The 22,750-nt window shown below is 42.9% G+C and overlaps 3 protein-coding genes across 3 annotated transcripts; 2 read left to right on the plus strand and 1 right to left on the minus strand.

Annotated features, from left to right (window-relative positions):
* Positions 1–3,454: 3,454 nt before the first annotated feature.
* On the plus strand, positions 3,455–19,921 carry LOC109603683 (probable E3 ubiquitin-protein ligase HERC1). The gene is made up of 21 exons (XM_049965402.1): positions 3,455–4,770; positions 4,826–5,153; positions 6,810–7,156; positions 7,213–7,486; positions 7,627–7,933; positions 8,258–8,567; positions 8,623–9,094; positions 9,150–9,917; positions 9,967–11,729; positions 11,793–12,069; positions 12,122–12,319; positions 12,376–13,233; positions 13,303–13,652; positions 13,709–15,632; positions 15,685–16,248; positions 16,310–18,352; positions 18,414–18,713; positions 18,767–19,005; positions 19,066–19,307; positions 19,365–19,518; positions 19,572–19,921. Exons 1-21 carry the CDS (start codon positions 3,613–3,615, stop codon positions 19,773–19,775), a joined length of 13,080 nt encoding a protein of 4,359 aa, XP_049821359.1. The 5' UTR covers positions 3,455–3,612; the 3' UTR covers positions 19,776–19,921.
* LOC109603692 (alpha-tocopherol transfer protein-like) lies at positions 19,908–22,693 on the minus strand. Its single transcript, XM_049965403.1, has 6 exons — positions 22,678–22,693; positions 20,974–21,172; positions 20,764–20,923; positions 20,453–20,708; positions 20,288–20,398; positions 19,908–20,234 (listed from the first exon to the last, which is right to left on the minus strand). The coding sequence occupies exons 2-6, from the start codon at positions 21,056–21,058 to the stop codon at positions 19,974–19,976; spliced, it is 873 nt and encodes a 290-aa protein (XP_049821360.1). The 5' UTR covers positions 21,059–21,172; positions 22,678–22,693; the 3' UTR covers positions 19,908–19,973.
* LOC109603691 (methylmalonic aciduria and homocystinuria type D homolog, mitochondrial-like) lies at positions 21,353–22,445 on the plus strand. Its single transcript, XM_020020181.2, has 5 exons — positions 21,353–21,515; positions 21,571–21,737; positions 21,791–21,985; positions 22,037–22,256; positions 22,314–22,445. The coding sequence occupies exons 1-5, from the start codon at positions 21,374–21,376 to the stop codon at positions 22,388–22,390; spliced, it is 801 nt and encodes a 266-aa protein (XP_019875740.2). The 5' UTR covers positions 21,353–21,373; the 3' UTR covers positions 22,391–22,445.
* Positions 22,694–22,750: the final 57 nt, after the last annotated feature.

A 22,750-nucleotide genomic window follows, 5' to 3' on the forward strand; every position in this document is an offset into this window, starting at 1 on the left:
CAATGTTTTAACCATAGAAAAAACTATTTTAAAATCTAAATATTGATGATACCATGCATTTATTCTTATTAAGTAATGATGCTATGATGCTATACTTGTCCATGCAAAGTTTTATGCATGCATTCATTCTTAACTGATGGATACTTTACTTAATCCAAGTAAAGTTGATTTGTTCTCATTATCTTATCATTTAAAGCATGCATTTATTCTTATAAACTAATCCATGCAAAGTTTTGTGCACGCATTCATTCTTAACTGATGGATACTTTACTTAATCCAAGTAAAGTTGATTTGTTCTCATTATCTTATCATTTAAAGAATGAATTTATTCTTATGAACTAATCCATGCAATGTTTTATGTATGCATTCATTCTTAAATGACGGATACTTTACTTAATCCAAGTAAAGTTGATTTGTTCTCATTATCTTATCATTTAAAACATGCATTTATTCTTATAAACTAATCCATGCAAAGTTTTATTCATGCATTCATGCTTAACTGATGGATACTTTACTTAATCCAAGTAAAGTTGATTTGTTCTCATTATCTTATCATTTAAAGAATGAATTTATTCTTATGAACTAATCCATGCAATGTTTTATGTATGCATTCATTCTTAAATGACGGATACTTTACTTAATCCAAGTAAAGTTGATTTGTTCTCATTATCTTATCATTTAAAACATGCATTTATTCTTATAAACTAATCCATGCAAAGTTTTATTCATGCATTCATGCTTAACTGATGGATACTTTACTTAATCCAAGTAAAGTTGATTTGCTCTCATTATCTTATCATTTAAAGCATGCATTTATTCTTATAAACTAATCCATGCAAAGTTTTATTCATGCATTCATTCTTAACTGATGGATACTTTACTTAATCCAAGTAAAGTTGATTTGTTCTCATTATCTTATCATTTAAAGCATGCATTTATTCTTATGAACTAATCCATGCAAAGTTTTATTCATGCATTCATTCTTAACTCATGGATACTTTACTTAATCCAAGTAAAGTTGATTTGTTCTCATTATCTTATCATTTAAAACATGCATTTATTCTTATAAACTAATCCATGCAAAGTTTTATTCATGCATTCATTCTTAACTGATGGATACTTTACTTAATCCAAGTAAAGTTGATTTGTTCTCATTATCTTATCATTTAAAGAATGCATTTATTCTTATGAACTAATCCATGCAAAGTTTTATTCATGCATTCATTCTTAACTGATGGATACTTTACTTAATCCAAGTAAAGTTGATTTGTTCTCATTATCTTATCATTTAAAACATGCATTTATTCTTATAAACTAATCCATGCAAAGTTTTATGCATGCATTCATTCTTAACTGATGGATACTTTACTTAATCCAAGTAAAGTTGATTTGTTCTCATTATCTTATCATTTAAAACATGCATTTATTCTAATAAACTAATCCATGCAAAGTTTTATTCATGCATTCATTCTTAACTGATGGATACTTTACTTAATCCAAGTAAAGTTGATTTGTTCTCATTATCTTATCATTTAAAACATGCATTTATTCTTATAAACTAATCCATGCAAAGTTTTATTCATGCATTCATTCTTAACTGATGGATACTTTACTTAATCCAAGTAAAGTTGATTTGTTCTCATTATCTTATCATTTAAAACATGCATTTATTCTTATAAACTAATCCATGCAATGTTTTATGTATGCATTCATTCTTAACTGATGGATACTTTACTTAATCCAAGTAAAGTTGATTTGTTCTCATTATCTTATCATTTAAAACATGCATTTATTCTTATAAACTAATCCATGCAATGTTTTATGTATGCATTCATTCTTAACTGATGGATACTTTACTTAATCCAAGTAAAGTTAATTTGTTCTCATTATCTTATCATTTAAAGAATGAATTTATTCTTATGAACTAATCCATGCAAAGTTTTGTGCACGCATTCATTCTTAACTGATGGATACTTTACTTAATCCAAGTAAAGTTGATTTGTTCTCATTATCTTATCATTTAAAGCATGCATTTATTCTTATAAACTAATCCAAGCAAAGATTTATGAATGCGCCTGTTATTTTAATTGTTATTAAAGATTCAATTGTTTTTTCAATAGTTAAAACATTGAGAATTGATTATTTATTTATATTGTTAGAGAATTCTGTAATTATAAAAACATACCATTAATTAGTTACTCTGTATCTTATTCTTAATTATGGTGTGGGTCTGTTTGAATTATTTTCTTAATTGGTAAGCGTTTATTTCCCAATAATTTTAATTAAATTACTTATATAACCGGCATTATAAAGAATATTTATATTGGTTATTGTACTTAAGTTTCAGTAGAATTAACTAAATTTATATTGCTAGTTAGGAATTGGTATAGAATAATTTCTAAATATAATTGTAATAAAAGAACAACATTCATCTGCCGTTCAAATAAAATAATTGAACAATCCCGTAAACAATTGATTTGTAACAAAAAGGCACCTACCTTGTAATCCAGTTGGTTGTATGCAGTATATCCAATAGGGCACCAATCACAACACTAATCGAACACACGAGTCACTACACTAAACCGAACTGCACCACCGAATTAACTTGGAGGGTATGGCGGCGCGGACCACCACCCCACCCCACGCGACCGATCGATACGACGGTCGATAACAGACTGACCGCTCTGACTGACGCGGCGTCGAATGGCGGCAATAATGGCGGCTAATGGCGGCGACTCATCCCTTGCGTCGGATTGGTCGACGTCGAATTTTTTTTATTGCGTGCGTATCGAGAACATTCTCAACCGAATTGAAATTTTTCCTATACTATATTTGAATTCTAAACAAATATCACCTATTGTTTTATAATAAGTAATTGTTTATATGTTATTATAATCATTATAATTAATATAACATATTGTTAAAGTTAAGTTAATTTTATAATTGATCATTTCAAACGAAAGTAAATGGATATTAGTCACTTAAAACAAATTTTTTATTAACAACAATTGAAATAATTCATTCAGAGTTTGAAAATAGGTAAATTTCAAGTTATATATTAACAACAATGTTGGGGATTCTCTGAGAGTTTATTATTTCCAACTTCATGTGGCAGTTGCGTTCCGATTCAGAAACCGAATCGTGCCGAGTCCAAAGGTGTCGAACGTGTCTAAGGAAAATAACCAGTTCACAGAAAGTCGGATTGTCAAAAGGACACTCTGGTGCTTACTGTAGGTAAACAACAACTAGAATTTTTATTTCTGACTCAGATTATTTGTTATTTTTGACAATTATTTAAAGCTTGTTGAAGCGTTTGGCAGATGTTTATGAATATAATTAAATTACTATTTATCCTAAGCAAATTATGAACAATCACTCATGAGATAAATGGACTAACGCTCAACATCCATAATAATCTAATTGGACTAGATCCATAATAACATTACATTTTTGACAAATCTGTTACAACAAAAGCAAAATTTCAGTGCATCAGAAAATTTTCCATGTTAGTCGGGCGTTCATATCATTAAGCTGCAACCTGACGCGGGATTCGTAAATTGTCAGTCTCCAGGCGCTGGTACTATGACGAAATAAGTATTCGTTAATAATATAATGGAAAGTTCTTGCACAAACATCGAATTAGAATGGGTTGAACACACTAATTCAACATGGGCCATGAAAGACTGTGACGGCATAGCGAGCCGTGACCTGGTGCAGTCCATGTATGATATTTTAATTCAAAACAAAGAGGTAAGGTTAATCCCAACTGGCCCGACTTCACACAACGATGCACACATTTTACCCTGCTTCAAATACGAATGTCCTTCCCACAGTGAGCTAAATCATTATATCACAACATTGCTGACATCCCAGTATGACTTGGCTAAAGAGGTGTGCTCTTCTTTGCAATTTCCCATCATTTCGAAACAGAGGCTGTTGATTTTAAAGCGAATGTACCATGCCTTGTTGAGTAAGTACCACGACAAGGAAAAGCAGGAGCCGCCCGAGCCTCCCTTGGCCCCCACTGCTTCAGTTGTGCCAAGGGAGACCCTGTCTGGCTCACAGGCCCTGCTAGAAATCGGTGTCAAAACTGGCCTAAGCCTCCTGTTCTCGCTCCTACAACAAAACTGGCAAGTCAGCGGCATTTTAGGCATATCGTCCCTTTGCAATTCAGTGCTGGAGTCCACCGTCGATTTAATACAAAAGTTGCCACCTCTGTGCTTGTCGAATGACTCCCAACTAACACCGTTGGGCACCAGCAGCTTGGAGCAGGTCTCCAACTTTTTAAAGGATGCGATACTGCACGAGTCCGCCGCCGACTCGCGGGGCAAGCTGCTCTCCTCCGAAATATTGTTGGGTCTGGCCCTGCAGAGGGGCTCACTCAGGTATCTGTTGGAGTGGATCGAGCTGGCGCTTGAGGGGTCGTGCAAGGAGCAGGACACGATTAAAAGCCAGCTGTTCCGTAAGGCGATAACGCAGCTGGAGGGGGGCAAACATAAAATCAGGCCGGAACTGCTTAAGAATGAGGGGGACGAGATTAGCTTGTACAAGGCGGCAATTTGTTTGATGGAGGTGTTGGCGTCGATGGCCATCGACTACGGTGGTGCCTGTTCGGCCGTGGAGTCGTCCACGTCCGACTCTGAGTTGGGGGTGTTCGAGAAGAGTGACGTTTACGTTTGGGGTAGCAACTCCTCGCACCAACTGGCTGAGGGCAGCCACGAAAAAATACTGTTGCCAATCAAGTCGAAAATCTTCAGTCAGGTGCAGCAGGTAACGTTACACCTCACAAACTCGCTAAGAGACGATTTAATGGACGAAATTTCAGATTGAAGCTGGCCAATACTGCACCTTCGCCATCCACTGGGATGGCTACGTGAGCGCCTGCGGGAAGGGCAGCTACGGCAGGCTGGGACTGGGCGAGTCGTCGAACCAGAGCCTCCCCAAGCGTGTGCTGCTCGACAGCGTCGTTAAGAAACTGTCGAGCTCCAAGGGGAGCGACGGTCACACTTTGGCGTTGACGGAAAGTGGCCTCGTCTATAGTTGGGGAGACGGTGATTATGGCAAGCTGGGACACGGGAACTGCGCCACCCACAAACAACCCGAGAGAATTGCCGGCCCTTTCCTGGGCAAGACCATCAAGTTCATCAATGCAGGTTGCCTATGCCTACACTTGAATTAGGCCCATTACTTTTCACATTGGTTGGTCAATTGTGGTCATGGTTTTATATTTTGATGGAACTAAAATATGTTGTTCCATCAACTGAATCACAAATTATAGAATCTCTCGTTTTCAACTCCATAATTTGGAAAATTTGAACTAATTTACAGCTAAAAACTAATTTGCCACATTTTTTAACACAAATTAGTTGTAAAAAGAAAAAATTTGTCTCTGAATATATTTTTTAAATATATTTTTTCATAATTTATATTAATTTGTACTTTTAAAAATATCTAGAACCAAAAACAAATTAATTTATTAATATTTTACTGTATATTAGCTGTGGAAACTAAACATTTGTTCCTTTTCATATATTTTTTTAATGTATTTTCTCATAATTTGTATTATTTTGGAAAACTAAAATTATCCAGAGCCAAAAACTAATTAATTTATTGCTATTTTACCGTTTATTAGCTATGGAAACCAAAGATTTGTCCCTCTTCTTATATTTTTTAAATATATTTTCTCATAATTTATATTATTTTGGAAAACTAAAATTATCCAGAGCCAAAAACTAATTAATTTCTTGCTATTTTTACGCATATTAACTGTGGAAACTATAGATTTGTACCTCTTCATATATTTTTTAAATGTATTTTCTCATAATTTATATTATTTTGGACAACTAAAATTATCCAGAGCCAAAAACTAATTAATTTTACCGTTTATTAGCTGTGGAAACCAAAGATTTGTCCCTCTTCTTATATTTTTTAAATGTATTTTGTCATAATTTATATTATTTTAGAAAACTAAAATTATCCAGAGCCAAAAACTAATTAATTTCTTACTATTTTACCGCATATTAGCTGTGGAAACCAAAGATTTGTCCCTCTTCATATATGTTTTAAATATATTTATATATATAATTTATATTATTTTAGAAAACTAAAATTATCCAGAGGCAAAAACTAATTAATTTATTGATATTTTACCGTTTATTAGCTGTGGAAACCAAAGATTTGTCTCTCTTCTTATATCTTTTAAATATATTTTTTCATAATTTATATTATTTTGGAAAACTAAAATTATCCAGAGGCAAAAACTAATTAATTTATTGCTATTTTACCGCATATTAGCTGTGGAAACTAAAGACCTTTACCTCTTCATATATTTTTTAAATGTATTTTCTTATAATTTATATTATTTTGGAAAACTAAAATTATCCTGAGGCAAAAACTAATTAATTTATTGCTATTTCACCTTATATTGGCTGTGGAAACCAAAGATTTGTCCCTCTGCATATATTTTTTAAATGTATTTTCTCAGAATTTATATTATTTGGGAAAACTAAAATTATCCAGAGCCAAAAACTAATTAATTTCTTGCTATTTTACCACATATTAGCTGTGGAAAACAAAGATTTGTCTTTTGCTATATATATTTCCTAATAATTTATATTATTTTGGAGATTAAGAAGTAACATCTAATTATATATTACCAAATATTAGCTGTGGAAACAAATAATATTTTAAATCCTTTTCTATATATATTAATTAATCAAATAACTACAAATTTCAGTTCTTCTCCATCATGACCAGAATGGACTGATCAATATAAAACTGTATTACTAAATCAATCCTTGTTTTCAAAGGTTACCGCCACAGCGCAGCGATAACGGACGACGGCAAGCTGTACACGTGGGGCGAAGGCGACCACGGCCGCCTCGGGCACGGCGACAACAGCGGCCGTCACCTGCCCACGCTGGTGGCCGACCTGTCCGACGTCGGTTCGGTGGCGTGCGGCAGCTCGCACACGTTGGCCGTGTCGCGCGATGGTAAAACGGTCTGGTCCTTCGGGTCCGGGGAGCACGGCAAGCTGGGACACGGCGAGATCGCCAAGGTGTACAAGCCGAAGGTGATCGAGTACCTGCAGGGGCTGGTGGTGCAGAAGGTGTGTGCCGGCACCACCTTCTCCATGGCTCTCACCTCCATGGGTCAAGTAAATTGTTCACGTGTAACTTAGACTTATAGTTTTAATGAATATTAACGGTTTAGGTGTATACTTGGGGTAGTGGTCCGATTCTTGGTTTGGGTTCTGCTGATGCCATCTGCCTGCAGCCGTTGCTGGTGGAAGATTTAACGCCGTACAGGATTGTGGATATATCGGCTGGTGATACACATTGTCTGGCTTTGACTGATGAACACGTGGTGTTCGCCTGGGGCACAAACAGCATGGGGCAGTGTGGACAAGGGCACATCACCACCCCAGTCTGCAGACCACTGAAAGTTGTCGGACTTAGTGGCGTTAACATACGCCAAATCAGTGCTGGTACTTATATTTATTATTATTATATTTATTATTATTAAAATAAGTATCAATCATTATTACCTTTGCTAAGTCAAGATAAAAGAAAAATTAAACTTATAGAATAATTAAATAAACTTAATTAATGTTATTATAATTTTCAGGTACCTCACACTCAATCGCCTGGACGTCAATACCGATAGAAAACCAGCACGTAACCAAACACAAACCGTTCTGTCTCGATTTACATGAAAAAACCTTCGATTACTTGAAAATCTTCCTGGAAAAGTACACGGTGTCGTTCACGTACGACAAACCACCACCACCTTTCAAAACCCCAGAAGAACATCAACGTTTTGTTCTCTTAAGTTTGAAGTTGCTTTGCACCCATCTTAATTTGTGCATTGGGGGTAATTTGAATAATTCGTTCCTCAGCAAGCACGCCAAGTCGTTGAGGACTGTTTTGTTCAGGTGAGAACTTAACTGTGATGTAATTCTTTCAATTTTCTGTCTGTGTGTGTCTGCAACGTTTAATAATTTAATTAAAACTGTCTTTAATTGTTAAATGAAGATATTAAATTAAATATTTGAAAACATTTTATGTGGCGCCATCTAATAGTGGGTAGCAGTTACTATTACTTTATGGAAGAAGTAGATAACATTTTTTAAATCGTCCATGGTTCATTTGTATGAATCCCTTGATTTTTAGTTATATATTTTCAAATGTTGTTATATATAAAGTATTTTCTCTTTTTATGTTCAAATTTAATGATTATTTCGTTTAAAATGTCACAGATTGGTGGACATAAACGCACCATCCGAAATCCACTCGACGTCCTGCGAGCTGTTGAACATCGGAGCCCCGCTGTTGCTGCCGCAGCTGCACGAGAGGGTGGAGTTTCTGCACGCCCACCTCTCGAGCGGCGCCCAACTGTCCCAAGGTCAACAGATGTTACTCGGCATAATCCTGAACAGCCTCGAAGATCCTGTCCACATAGCCGCACTGCTGGGCTACAGCAGCGTGCCGGAGAAGCTGAGCGCCGACGACTTACAACTGACCGGTACTCTAATGGACACTTTGTTGCAGTCTTTTTGTACCTACACTGTAAGTTGTGTTGTTCTTGTCTGAATTTTAGTTAGTAAATTGGTGATGGCTTCAGATGGAGACGCTGGAGAGCATGGCCGCCTTCATGGAGAGCAAAACTAAGTCCAAGTGGCAAAAGATACAAAACCCGAGGATAGCCAACTTACAGAAACTCCTGTCGTCGCTCCAAAACCACTTGCTGGCACATTTCAGCGTGGCAGACCAAAGCGAGGTCGAAAAATCGACGCTGGACAGTGACATCCTCAACAACCACCTGAAACAACTGTTCACATTGGGAGCTAACATTTTTACCAAGGCGGCGGAGATTGTGGAGACGCACCCCAGCAGTTTGGAGCTTTTGTACAACGTCTTGTTGGATTCCGTGGCCGGCTCCATGTTGTTCAAGATACTGAGCTCGCTGCTTTTAATACCCAGCAGCTTCGCCAAGAACCTCCTCAATTTACTTTTGGAGATGCTGGACCCTTTGGACAGATTCACGCAGCTTCTCCCCATAGAAATATTAATCGATAACGATAAGGATTCATCCAGTAGGTCCACAATCAGTCACAAAATATTGCTGGGATTAAATTAAATCGTTTTCAGGGTCTGAAACGCCTACCCTTGCCCAACTGGCGGAGCAGTCCTGGATTTGGATCATAGACATGCAACGCACCTGTTCTCTACTGATAGGCCAGTGCTTGGGCGGCATGTTGATTGGGGAGCCACCTACGAGGGACGAACTGTACTGTCGCAATTGGTTGACCAACGAGCTGTTCTCGTGCGGCATCGAGAACGATAACATCGAGTTCTTCTCCATGTTCGAGATCTCGTACTTCGTCCTGGCGCCCAAGGGGCTCGACTACATATTCCTGGAGAACCTGCCCGGGCACATACAGACCTACATTAAGTTGGCCTTCAATTTGCCCTTCCAGTACGACGAGGCATGCGCAGTGACTGGCGAAGAGGCAGACGAGAAGAATGACTTCTATAAATCACTCATAGACAACTCCAACATAGAGACGTGGGACTTCGACGACGACGAGGGGAAGCTGCTCGACGTGGTCGTTAGATGCTTCCTTATAACGGCGTTGAAACAAACAGGGTTAATACAAAAAACCCCCGACCATCCGGCCGTCAAGGAGGTCTTCAAATACGTCCTGACGTTGAGACAGAAATTAATCAGCCTGATGTGCAACTCCAAGTACAACGAGGACGAGGAGAAGCCGGAAGTGGAGAAGGAGTACGACCAGTCGAGTGTCATTAGTGATGGCAAGAACTCCAACGGGGCAGCTTCGCCCGAGGAAGAGACGTTCGAGAAGTTGTGCCAAAAGATGCTGCAACGTTGTTTGTTCCTGATTATTTATATTAAAGGTTAGTTACTTAGCTAATTAATTATTTTATTATTAACTATTGTTTTTAGGAATAAACGTGGAAATCCTGCCGGGCAACAGCAGCAACTCAGACGAAGACATTGAAGCCGAAAAAGCCTACGTGGACTTCTATAACAGCGGCAGGGAGTCCTCAAGTTTTGCCAACCTCAGGAGGATTTGCAACTACTGCATAAATTTCGTGCTGAATGAGCCCACCGAAAAACTTCCACTGACCACGACGGGGGACAAGAAGTACGGCTGGAGTACTGATCCTCTGGTGCTCCTCAGGGCCTTCATAGCCCAGAAGCAGCGTGCCAACAGTCGCTACACCAGCTTGGATAAGCTGTTGTTCCTGCTTGTGTCCAAGGATCCCACACCCACAGTCCTAAACTGCATACAACAGCAACTGTTGTCTGGAGTCTTCGGCTTTTGTAACGTCAAAACGGACGACACCAACCAATTGCCCCGCCACTACCTGGACGGCATCCAGGCTTCGCCCTCCGAAATCCAGGACAAGATTTCCAAAGTGGTCCACAACATCTACGAGTTCCTGACCACCTCTTTGAAAGAGCAGATAGCCGCCAAAAGTGACAATAAGCAACTGCTCTTGGTGACCGTCTTTGCTCTCAGCACCCGTTACCAACCCCAGGACTTGGGGCTGATTATCAACAACAACCTGCTGGTGCTCCTAACCCAAATTACTAGCGTCCACTCCGATTACTGCGGCCTGCTAACCAAAAACGACGTCCTAAACATAGCCGCCAACAGGCTCATACACATTATTTCGCTGTCCTGTTGCATCTACTCCAAGAAGCTGGAGTTGCCCATCGTGGAGAACGTGGTTAACATATTGTACGAGCAGTTCCTGAAGACCATGGAGGTGTTCAATGAGAGCTGCAACGCCAGCGCCAGCAACAGCATTTTCAACGAGCAAAACAGCGAACGCCTGCTGGGAGACTTCTTGATCTTCCTCAGGATAATATCCTCCAGTCGTATAATACAAAAAATCCTGGCCAGCAAGAATTGGATAGACGCCCTGCTGGCCATCCTGGACATGTCCAACATGAACGTCACGTACTCCGCCCAACTGAAGGTGTTGAGGCCGAAGCTGTTCATTTTGCAGCTCCTGCAACTGATTTTACCGGGGCTGAAGGCCAATCACATTGACGAAGAGTTGCGGGAGCACATAATCGGCAAGTTGTTCAGTCAAATGGGCAAGGAGGCGTGGAGCATCCCCAAGACACTGCAAGAGCAAACGCAGGAGTCTGAAATCGGCAGCTGTTGCAAAATTAGGGACCTGTACAACAAGGAGTCGGAGGGCAACGTCCCGGTGCACGACATGGGCTTCGACATAGAGAAGTGCTACAACTGCAGCATAGAGAGCAACCTAACTTTAGTGCACGGCTCCGGGGGTAGAGGCTACGGCCTGGGGCTGCAAGCCATCAGGTCGGGCTGTTACCAGTGGAAGATACTGATCGTCAAGGAAAACCGGGGTAACGAGGGCACCTGCATCGGGGTGTCCAAGTATCCGGTCAAGGACTACAGCCACCGCTCCACCAACGACATGTGGCTGTACAGGGCGTACAGCGGCAGCCTGTACCACAACGGCGAGCGCGACATGAGCTTCCAGAGTTACACGCAGGGCGACTACATCACGGTCATCCTGGACATGGACGCCAAGACTCTCAGCTTCGGCAAGAACGGCGAGGAGCCGAGGATTGCCTTTGAGAACATCGACGCCCCCGAGCTGTATCCCTGCGTCATGTTCTACAGCACCAGTCCGGGGGAGAAGGTCAAAATCACCGACATGAAAGTAACCTATTATACTATATTCCAGTTTGAGTTGAGTTAACTAATGCTTTGATTGTTGTTGTAGGTGCACGGCACTCAAAGGGACTTGTTGCCTGGTGAGCCCAATTTGGCGCCCCTAACTGCCGTATTGTTGGAGGCCTACGTGGGACTGGTGAGGAAGCTGCACAGCTCCACCATCTGGACGAAGATTGTGAACAAAACGTTGCTGGCAAAGTTGAACAAAATCACGGAGTTGTTCCCGCAAGGTGGCGCCCACAATGAACTAGCTGAGGCGGAAGAACCGGCCATACAATCCGCCCAACTGTGTGCCGAAGTTTGGCCGGCTTTAATTGTGATTGGAGGTACTGCTCAACGTTTAGTTAATGTCTTGTTACTCATGAATTTATTTGTTAGGTTTGGATCGTGGCTTAAGAATGGGTGGTTATTGTAAACACAAGTCCACCGGCAAGAAGGCCATAGTTTTAGGTATTCTTAAACGTGGTACCACCACAGTGAACGTACAATGGGAAGGAGAGGGTGGAGTTTCAGATATTTCACTCTCCAATTTGGAATATATTGAGCCTAGTCCGTTCGTCATTGCCAAATTTACAGGTAAAACCTCCTTCAACTCATTAATTAATTAAATTATTAATCCATCTTTGTTTTAGGTATAACTCCAGCAATATTGTATCAAATAACCCGTTTAAGCGGCATAACAGATGAAATAACTCTCCCCCGTTACAACCTGTCCCGGGACGAAGAGAATCTCATTAACCCCGACAAAAACACCTGGTGCACCGACAACTTGAGGTCGAACTCCGACTCGTTCTTCAACATGAACAACTCAGACAAGAAAAGCCCGCCACGCACCATGGAATCTCTGACCAACGAAATGGTGTCCAACATCATGGGCGAAGTCAAACGTCTGAGCAAGGAGAAGCTGACCGGAAGCCAAAGCGAGTGCGCCATCAAAGAGAACGTGGACATGGTCAACAGGAGGAGCCCGGACAATTTGGAGGCCAAACTGTTGGAAAAGAAGCTGCTTGACATGGAGGAGAAGTGCCTCCATCTGTCGTTCCTGCAGTTCGCATCTTTGAAAGTACTCGGTCTGTTCCTGACCTACAGCTCGTTCACCAAGTTGTTCCTGATAAACGGCAACCCGGACGACAAGAAGAACATCAAGGAAATCATGACGTGTCTGGTCGACAAAAGCGTGGCCCAGTGCAAGCTGAAGAACATTGTCTCCATTGCTGACATGGAACGAGTGCTCTCAGTCCTGCACCTAAGCTACACCAAAGCTAGGAGTTACGAGGACACAATTGAGGCTGACGTCAGAGACAACGCCGCCTCAGTGGGTTACGAAATATTTCAAAACGCCTCCTCCACGTCGTGGAACAGCGAGGCGAGTTGCAGCTCAAGAAGCTCAGACTTGAACACCCCGAAGGTCACCAAGCCTCGTCTACCTTCGTCTTTGACCATACAAAATCCGTTTCCCTCAGCTGGAAGCATCTATTACAGTTCTTTAGGTATACATTTGTAAATATCTGATTTTAGTCAGGAACAAGTTGTGAAATGTGAATGAAATATATTTCCAGGTAACAGCCCCAACATGCCATCCAGCACCAGGTCACGAAACTTGTTTTCATCAGACTCGGAGGACAACTTGTGGAGGCTGAGGCGCCGGTCCAATTCGCCGCCCCCACCGCCCATTGCGGCACCCCTCCTCGAAATGGGCTTCAACCTGCGACACATACTTAAGGCCGTCACCGAAACAAAGTGCAGCGGCGACGTGAACGCCCAAAACGTCAACGTACTGGCCACCTGGATGTTGGAGAATCCGTTCGTGGAGGGCGCCGAGGAGGATCCGGGCAACCACAACCCCTCCGGCGCCTCCAACATGTTCCGCACCGTTATGGAACGGTCCCAAGAGCTGATACGCCAACAAGTAAGTTAAATTACTGATTTACAAGTTCTTGCCTCAGGATTCATGTAATATTCCAGAGTCTGGACAGCGCCGAAATGGAGGGAGCCCAACGCCGCGGCGGTTTGGGTTCCCGGCGCAGGGGCTGCACGGACCTAACCAACGTCATCGAACGAGTGCGGGAAAGGCAACACGTCCGGGGCGAAGCCCATCCTCTCCTCGTCCATCCAGGGTGCTACGAGTCGCCGATGAACGACGCCTACATAGACGGCGCCACCAACGACGCAGCCGAGTACGTGAACGTCATGAGCCCCAGCGGGCTTTGTCCTTACTGCGACCAGCACGCTCCGTATCTGGTCAAGCATCTGATGCTGCACCACTCCGGATGTAGTGTACCTCTGGGACGCGGCTTTTGTGGCAACCCCATTGATGATCACTACGGCTTGTGCGCCAAGTGTAAGAGTAAAAGCGGCAATAGGAACGTCAGGGAGAACGCCCTGCAGGCTGTGGCACCGGATATAATATTCGATGAGGACGACATGACTGAGGTCGACATTCAACTACTGAAAACTGTGCCGGAAATTGAAGAAACAGAAAAACTTAGGTTGTATTTGGGTTCTACTGACAAAGATTTCAGAGTTGAGACCATAAAATGTGATAAACTAGATGCACTAGGTACTTGTGCCGTACCTAAGGTCACCCAGGAGCAAGAGAAGCAAAATGAAGTGCAGGTTAAGTTCATTGGTAATCAAGCTATGGGTTTAACTTCAGCCATGGATAGAATGGTGGCGTTGCAGCATCTTATACAATCAATTCACATTTTGGTGTCCAGGTCCATTGTGTTAAATATATTGTCACTTCTATCCATCAGTACCAACTATGTTACACTTGTGGACTGCTTAGAAATGATTGGTTTGTCAGACATAACAAAAGTAGTCAGGCTGATGCGTTTGACAGCCATGAATCGTTGCGAAATAAGTAACATACAGAACAACCAGGAGTTCCCCATTTTACAAGTACCTAAAGACTTCTCCCAGTTGGTTACCCACTTGTCCACATCAGCAAATAGTTGCCTGAACTACTTAAGCATCAGCATCGCCGCCCTAGCCCAGAACAAAGTCAAATCATCCAATTTGGTGGTAAAAATGTGCACTAAAGATCTCTTAACTTCCGCCTTCGGCGTCGTAGTACAGAAGTCAAGCTTCGCCGTCACTCAAGCCCTGGTTAATATCCTATCAACCCACGGAGGCTGCTCACTCATGGACCTGCCCAAGGAAGAGGTAACTGCCAGCCCAGTCACCAATCCCAACAACGTCAAACCTCTGGCCCTGGTGAACGCTTTGTCCGCCTACATATTGTCCAAAAGAATGTCCACCGTGGCCGAGAACAAAGAGTGGGCCGCCCAGCAGCTGTACAAGTCGGTGGCGACCAAAATACAAATGCTGTCCGGCGCCTACGAGCAGCTAAACTACGCGGACCTGTCCAACTTCATGCCCCAACAAAACGTCAACTATCTCCGAGGGCACGACAATAGAGTGTCCACTCTGGCCTACCACGACAAAAGCCAACTGTTGGCTACCGCCGGCTGTGACGGCACAGTCCGACTCTGGTCCATGGATAAAAGCCAGCAGAACGTCCAGATAACACCCCTGGTGTTCCACGTGTCCACAGACGTGTTCGGCAACGAGCTACAAGGCAGGCTGATTGGACACCTGACTTGGTCGCCTAACGGCGACTTCATAGCCGCCGCCATGGACAACGTGCTCAACATTTGGACGATAAAGAAGAACGAACAAACCGTCGTGTTCAAAAACATGTTCATCGAAGACCAACGAGACTTCATCACGGCGATGACCTGGCCCAAGTACAAAAACGAGGAGAACGAGGACAAGAACTACCTCCTGGTTGGGAAAATTGACGGGTCGGTGTCTTTGATCACCTTCCACAACGAGGAGAAGCATCTGCAACACCTGGACGTGGTGAAGAACTTCAGTTTGACTCAAGGTAAATGTACTGAACTACAAGAAGGGATAATTTTAAAGTAATTTATTTTTAGCCGTCGTCCACATCGACTGGCACCACGAGGACAAGGCGTTCGCCATCGGCTATCTGGGCGGCATCCTGAAGTTGGGCTGGAAGGAGGCGAACAGCATCACGCTGCGTGCGCACGACTTCACCATCACCGGTCTGCGCTGGGACCCGCGGGGCGCCCTGCTGGCCACCATCTCCACCGACCTGTCCTGCAAGATATGGCGGGAGGAGGAAGGCAAGCTGGTCACGGTGCACACTCTAATGCAACCTTACGAGCCCGTTTCCCTTGCCTGGTCGCCCCTGGTGGGCGAGGGGAAGAGTCCGTTGTTGATTGCGGTGGGCACCAACTTCGGCACGGTGTGCGTGTGGACGTTGCCCGACAAGGAGGGCGAGGACAACGTGCCGCAGATGGTGATGAACTGTCAGGGACATTCGTACAATCCGGTCGTCAGTTTGTCCATAGACGGAAGCGGCACCATGTTGGCCAGTGGCTGTTTGAAGGGTCCGACTGGGGTGGTCAATATTTGGTCCCTGCACGACGGCAGTTTGGTGTACACCCAAACTGGAAGCGGCGGCGTCGACAGTAATGGTATGTCCTTTCATCAGACATACTGAATCATTTTAATGATATTTATTGTTTATCCTCACAGGCATGACTTGGGTGACCGACAACAACGCCTTAGTGATAGCGTTCTCCCGTTCTAAAGACATTTCCATCGTGGACTACAGCCTGGAGGATTTGACCAAAAATCTACCCCTAGCAGCAGCAAGACGTGCCCTAATGCGTAAAGGCATCTGGGGATTCAAGGAGGCTCCATTCTTCAAAACACTCGTATCAATTCTTCCTACCATATTGCTGGACCAATACAACTCGGAGAAGCTGGCGGTTTTGATCGGCAGCAACTTGATGCATTCCATGTACTTGAAAAGCTTGACTTCGTTGTCCTTACTGTTAGACTTAGACAAAGTTATCTGTTACAAACTGAAGCCGTTCAACAACAAGCACGAGTCGGACACCTTGCCCGACTATCACTGGTTGCATACGTTCAGCCTTGCCACGCAAATAGCCGACGGACTGATAAAGCGCACGAACCTCCCCGACGACGTGGTCAACCTCAGCCAAGTGCTCAACGAAGACATCCAACCTTCAGCGGTGCAAAACGTCTACTGGTCCGTAAAGCAGGACGAACAGATCATCCAGTGGGTGACCCAACGCCCCCAGGACTGGCAAATCGGCGGCAAATGCAAGGCGTTCATGTGGGGCTCCGACCGTCACGGCCAACTCGCCGAGCTGGGTTACAGCGCCTCGGTGCCCGCCGCCGTCGAATCCTTCTCGATAGCCAGGAAGATTATCTGCGGCCAGAACTGCACGTTCGTCATCCAGGCGAACGGCACCGTGCTGGCGTGCGGCGAGGGCAGCTACGGACGGCTCGGTCAGGGCAACTCGGACGACCTGCACTCGCTTAGCGTCATATCCAGCCTGCAGGGCTTCGTGATAACCGACCTGGCCACTTCGGTGGGTTCGGACGGGCACAGTCTGGCGTTGGCGGAGAGCGGCGAGGTGTTCTCGTGGGGTGACGGCGACTACGGGAAGCTTGGGCACGGGAACAACGACCGGCAACGCAGGCCGAGGCAAATCGAGGCGCTGCAACACGAGGAGGTGATACAGGTGGCGTGTGGGTTCAAGCACAGCGCCGTCGTCACCAGTGACGGTAAGCTGTACACCTTCGGCAATGGGGACTACGGCAGGCTAGGTCTGGGCTCCACCTCCAACAAAAAGTTGCCTGAACGCGTCACCTACTTGGAGTGTCATAAGATTGGGCAAGTAGCCTGTGGGTTAAATCACACCGCCTGCGTTTCTGCCGACGGTATGACCGTATGGACTTTTGGAGACGGAGACTATGGCAAGCTAGGTCTGGGCCACACCACCACCAAGTCGATACCCCAAAAGGTGGAAAGTATGTGCAATATTGGTATTAAGAAGGTCGGCTGTGCAATACACCTAACTGTCTTCCTGACGAAAACCGGCAAGGTCTTCGTATGTGGAATCGATAGGTTACCTTGGAAGACCCACGCACGTGAAATGTCGGACTACAAACCTCATCAACTGATGTCACTGTCCGAGTACTTCGTTGAGGACTTCGCCATCGGTACTGAACACGTCTTATTCCTGACTTCCTGCAGCAAAGTCTTCGGCTGGGGCATGAACAGCGAGTCCCAACTAGGCCTGCCACACGTGTCCTTGGTCAGGGAGCCTGAAATCATCACAGAACTATCAAACAAAGGCATCAAACAAATATCAACTGGTCGTAGTCACAGTGCAGCCTGGACGGCACTACCTCTTCCTCCGAGGACACCTGGAGTCACCAGGCCTCTTACTTTCGGCATTCCCACTCAAATTCCCACTCAATACGATCACCTCAAGGGACTGTCGATTAAAAGCATTCAAAGCCGCCTTAAGTTCCTTTATAACTTTTCGGATAAGCTGTACTCCTGCTGGACGTTGATGCCTTTGTGCTCACAGCAGAATGACATGCAAATCCCACCGTTGGAAGGCTTAATATCAACGAAACTGAGGACTTTGCTTGCACCTCGTGTCTACACCTTGCCTTTTGTGAGGTGCATTGGTAAAACGATGGTGCAAGGCAAGAATTATGGGCCTCAGATCATAGTCAGACGAATTTCCCAGGAAGGTAAGCCCATTATCTTATCACAGGCTTCGTAAATCATTTATATATAATGTTTTCTTCGTAGGCCGCAAATGCAAGCCAATCTTCATACAAATAGCCAAGCAAGTGGTGGAGATGAAGCCCCAAGACCTACGTCTACCCTCCAGGGCTTGGAAGGTGAAGCTGGTGGGCGAAGGAGCCGACGATGCTGGAGGAGTGTTCGACGACACGATAACCGAAATGTGCCAAGAAATCACCACGGGAGTGGTACCTCTGCTCATTCCAACGCCCAACGCCTTAAACGACGAAGGATTCAACCGCGACAAGTACCTGCTCAATCCCCAGTTGACTTCGTCGCAGCACATACAGTGGTTTAAATTTTTGGGTATCAATTAACAACCAAAACAATTCACCAGTATATTTATTGGATTGTTTCAGGGATACTTTTCGGCGTGGCGATAAGGACGAGGAAGCCTCTGGCGTTGCCGCTGGCGCCGATTATATGGAAACTGGTCATCGGTGAACCGGTCACCATAGAAGACTTGGAAGACGTCGATTGTATGTACGTACAAAGTTTGCGCAGCATAAGGGACATACACCTTTCCGGAGTTACCGCCGAGTGCTTCCATGACGTCATTCCAATTGAGCACTTCGAAGGTACCAGTTGTACCGGCAAGGTACTCTACAGTAAAGTATAGATAATTATTAGAGTTTCAAGTCTGTTTTTTTGGTTACAGATTATGCCTTTAGGACATGGATGTCAGAGCGTCGCCCTAACTTTTGAAAACAGGAGCCAATACTTTGAGCAAGCACTAAAGTTCAGACTGCAGGAGTTCGACCTACAAGTGGCGGCGATTAGGGAAGGCATGGCGGGCATTATACCGGTACCACTGCTGTCTTTGGTGGCTTCCGACCACATGGAACAGTTGGTGTGCGGCATGTCCCACATTTCCATCCCAGTTTTAAAGAAAGTTGTCAGGTTAGTCACTAAGCAAACCTAGTCTAGTTTTTGCCCATTATTTAGTTATAATTTCAGATACCGGGAACTAGACGAAAACCACCAGTTGGTGCAATGGTTGTGGAACATATTGGAGAACTTTTCGGACGCCGAAAGGGTGCTGTTCATGAGATTCGTTTCGGGACGTTCTAGGTTGCCAGCAAACTTAGCCGACTTATCTCAGCGTTTTCAGGTACTCAACGTCCCATGAATTACACAAAACATATCCACAAACGATTGTTGTAGGTGATGAAAGTGGATAAAGCCATGGACGGCTTGCCGACAGCTCAGACCTGCTTCTTCCAGCTACGTTTGCCTCCTTACAGCAGCGAAGAAATAATGGCAGAGAAGCTGCGGTACTCAATCAACAACTGCCGCTCCATCGACATGGATAATTACATGCTGGCTAGGAACACCGAACATGGCGTTGGTTCTGATGATGAGTACTAACCGTTACAACACAAGGCTGATCCGTTTATTGAATTTATTTATAAATTATTGTTTTATTAAATATTTTTATGCATATTATTGAATTGAAGAGTGTGATCTTTGGATAGCAAATAAATTTATTAAATAAATTGATTTTTAATCATGGATTACAATATTGTTTTATTTCCCTCCCCTAATTATCACAATAAAAAAATTAAACTAATCAATGCTGAGGCTCCTAAAGGAGCCCTGAATTCCAAACAGTTGCTTCCCATGGTTGTTATTGTTCGTCGGCCTTTTGTACTCGTCGACCTTCCAGCGACTGGGGTCCATCAAATAGTCCCTGTGGTCCAGCATGTTTTGCTCCCACTGCTTCTTCAAGTCGGCTATTTTACCGACGGTGCCTCCGTACTCCTCCGGCAACAGCTCTTTGGGTATGTAGTCGAAGAGGGTCTCTGAGTTGGGGGCGTGGAAATGGATCTGTAATCATATAAATTAATAACTGTATAAAGTGGTGGCCTAAACTAATTAACCATCTGTAGCACGTCGTGTTTTATGAAAGGTTTAAACAGAGACATTATTTTGTCGTAGTACGATGGAGCGTTCACCACGTGGATTTCCCTTAGCTTAACTGGGTGGGCCTCCTGCAACATTAAATCAATTAATTAATTGTATAAACAACTTAAATACCCACTCACTTGTGTGTACATCATGTACTTTTTAACAATGGGTAATTGGACTTTGGTCATGTGTTTTAGGGTGGTATTACTCATGTCGAATATAGGGACTTCCCCTTCGGGTAGTTCGGGATCTTTGGCCATTCTGGCGTCTGCCATCATGAAGAAGCACTTCACAGCGTTTTGGAAGTTATATTTATCTATGTCGCCGTCAGTCAGGCGATATACAAAGACCTTATATCTTTTGGAAGTTAGTTTGGGCAAAGGAATCATGTCACTAAAAAGAAAACACTCGTTTACATACCCAATTCATTGGAATTAAATAAAATTACGTTATTTTTAACACGTCTTGAATGCCTTTATCGGTTGGATCACGGTCATCGAATATTTCTGGGGCTTGGGACCGAATGGTAAAGAATATGTCTATTAAGGACTTTGCTTGTTCCAAACTGTTGTTGCATGTGTGTAAAAATCTGCGCAATAACGTGTCATCTAAAACTTGTAATAAGAAATTGTGTCAATTAACACAAATAAAGGCTTACCAATGTTTTGTGGCAAGTGAGGATTCTTTTCCAGCCATACTTTGAGCACCTTGATGTCTTCAACATTGTTTTCTGACAGCTCCATTTCGAGGAATTCAACACGTCGCACTTGTAGCTTATAAATAATAATGCGTTTGTGTTATGTGCTGAATTTCTTGGCCACAAAAAGGAGAGATCATCGCCGGACTTTCACTGCTTTCTAAAATATCCACTAAGTATAACCGATTATTCTTGGGTGTATTATTAGGATTAAATATTGTTCTCAAGTGGAGCATCATATTATTTAATTACTAGTTATTATTTTATAAACAATAATTGTTGTTATAAGTGATTAATTTCAAAATTGGCGCCACCTTGTCAAAAATGTTTACGTCAAATCCAATGTCAATATAATAATAACATGTCAATCCGATGTTTGTGTTTCATAACAAAATTACCAAAAACAAATATTAACAAAATCAATGCGTGCAGAAGCTATTCGAAAAAAGTGCAGAATGCTGACAAATCATTCAAACCAGTGAAAAGCAGAAGGCCACAACAAGGTACGATAACCTAAAGATTAAAAAATGATGTAACATCCCAATTGGATTGTTTTAGATGGTAGCAACTTGGTTTGGAGGGACCCCAACTATGAAATCCTAGCCTCCAACGGTTTCCCGTTGTTTTTACCCGGTCACGTTGGATTGGCATGGTATGACACCCAAACAACGATCAAAACCCACCATGAGCTTATCATGGAGCAAATCGATGAAACAAAGCTGGGAGTAAGGACTTACAACCAAACTTAATTAGCTAGTACAGCTCCCTTTTGTTTAAGTCTGGTGAAATCGATGGAGACATAATATGTCGGGTCCAAGCTTGTCCTCAGCTGCTTAGGAAGACCGTCTGTGATTTATTCCCCTACAAGTCTCTAGATGATTCTGAGTTGTCAGTCATTACCATCACACTCAAGCCGGACTTGGTTTTAATGCGCAAGAACAAGGAACAGGAGACTGAACGAATGGCCCAAGCAGTACGTACCACAACTACAACAATTAACTTATTGTTAAAACATGTGTTTCAGTTTTTAATAGCCGCCAAAAATGTCTGTGACAAACTGAAATCTTCGGGTTACTGGGCCGACTTCATAAACCCGTTCTCGGGCCGCCCCTACTTAGTTCCAACAGCAGCCAATGAGCTGTACGAAGCAGACGAGAAGTTCAGGTGTCTGGACTTCCAAATATTTCAAATCAAAAACTGCAAAATAATATCCAACGAGGACACGACCAAAAAGCGGTTTACTGGTTTGTATAAAAAGTTCTTTGGTCGTTCTCAGGACTTAACTGTGTATTGTGTTTTAGGGAGCCTCTTCACTAATGCCCCATGTAAAAAGAATTATTTAAATAATATTTTTACGAAGAAAATATTTACCAGGTAGACGACTTTCAAACTTTGTTCATGTTGTATTTGTTGTATTGTTATGTTGAAATCTTCTTGATAAATATAATTTTGGATTTATAACTTTGTTTTATTGTTGGGGTTAAAACATATTTTCCCGCCAAAATTCACTTTTGAAAATATTAGAGGGCGTATTAATTATTGTAACATTAGGGTCGATATTTAATGTATGTTATTTAATTATTATTATTATTAATTGGGCAACAATTTATCTATTAAATAAAACCAACTTAACGCACCATTAAAAATAACAACAAACAAAATTACCTTCAAGACCTTTCAGATAAATAAAGGTGAAAGAGCTTTTAATAACAATTAGTAAGGCAAAATTAATAAACAA

Source organism: Aethina tumida, chromosome 3, assembly GCF_024364675.1.
Source record: "Aethina tumida isolate Nest 87 chromosome 3, icAetTumi1.1, whole genome shotgun sequence".
Taxonomy (NCBI): Eukaryota; Metazoa; Arthropoda; class Insecta; order Coleoptera; family Nitidulidae; genus Aethina; species Aethina tumida.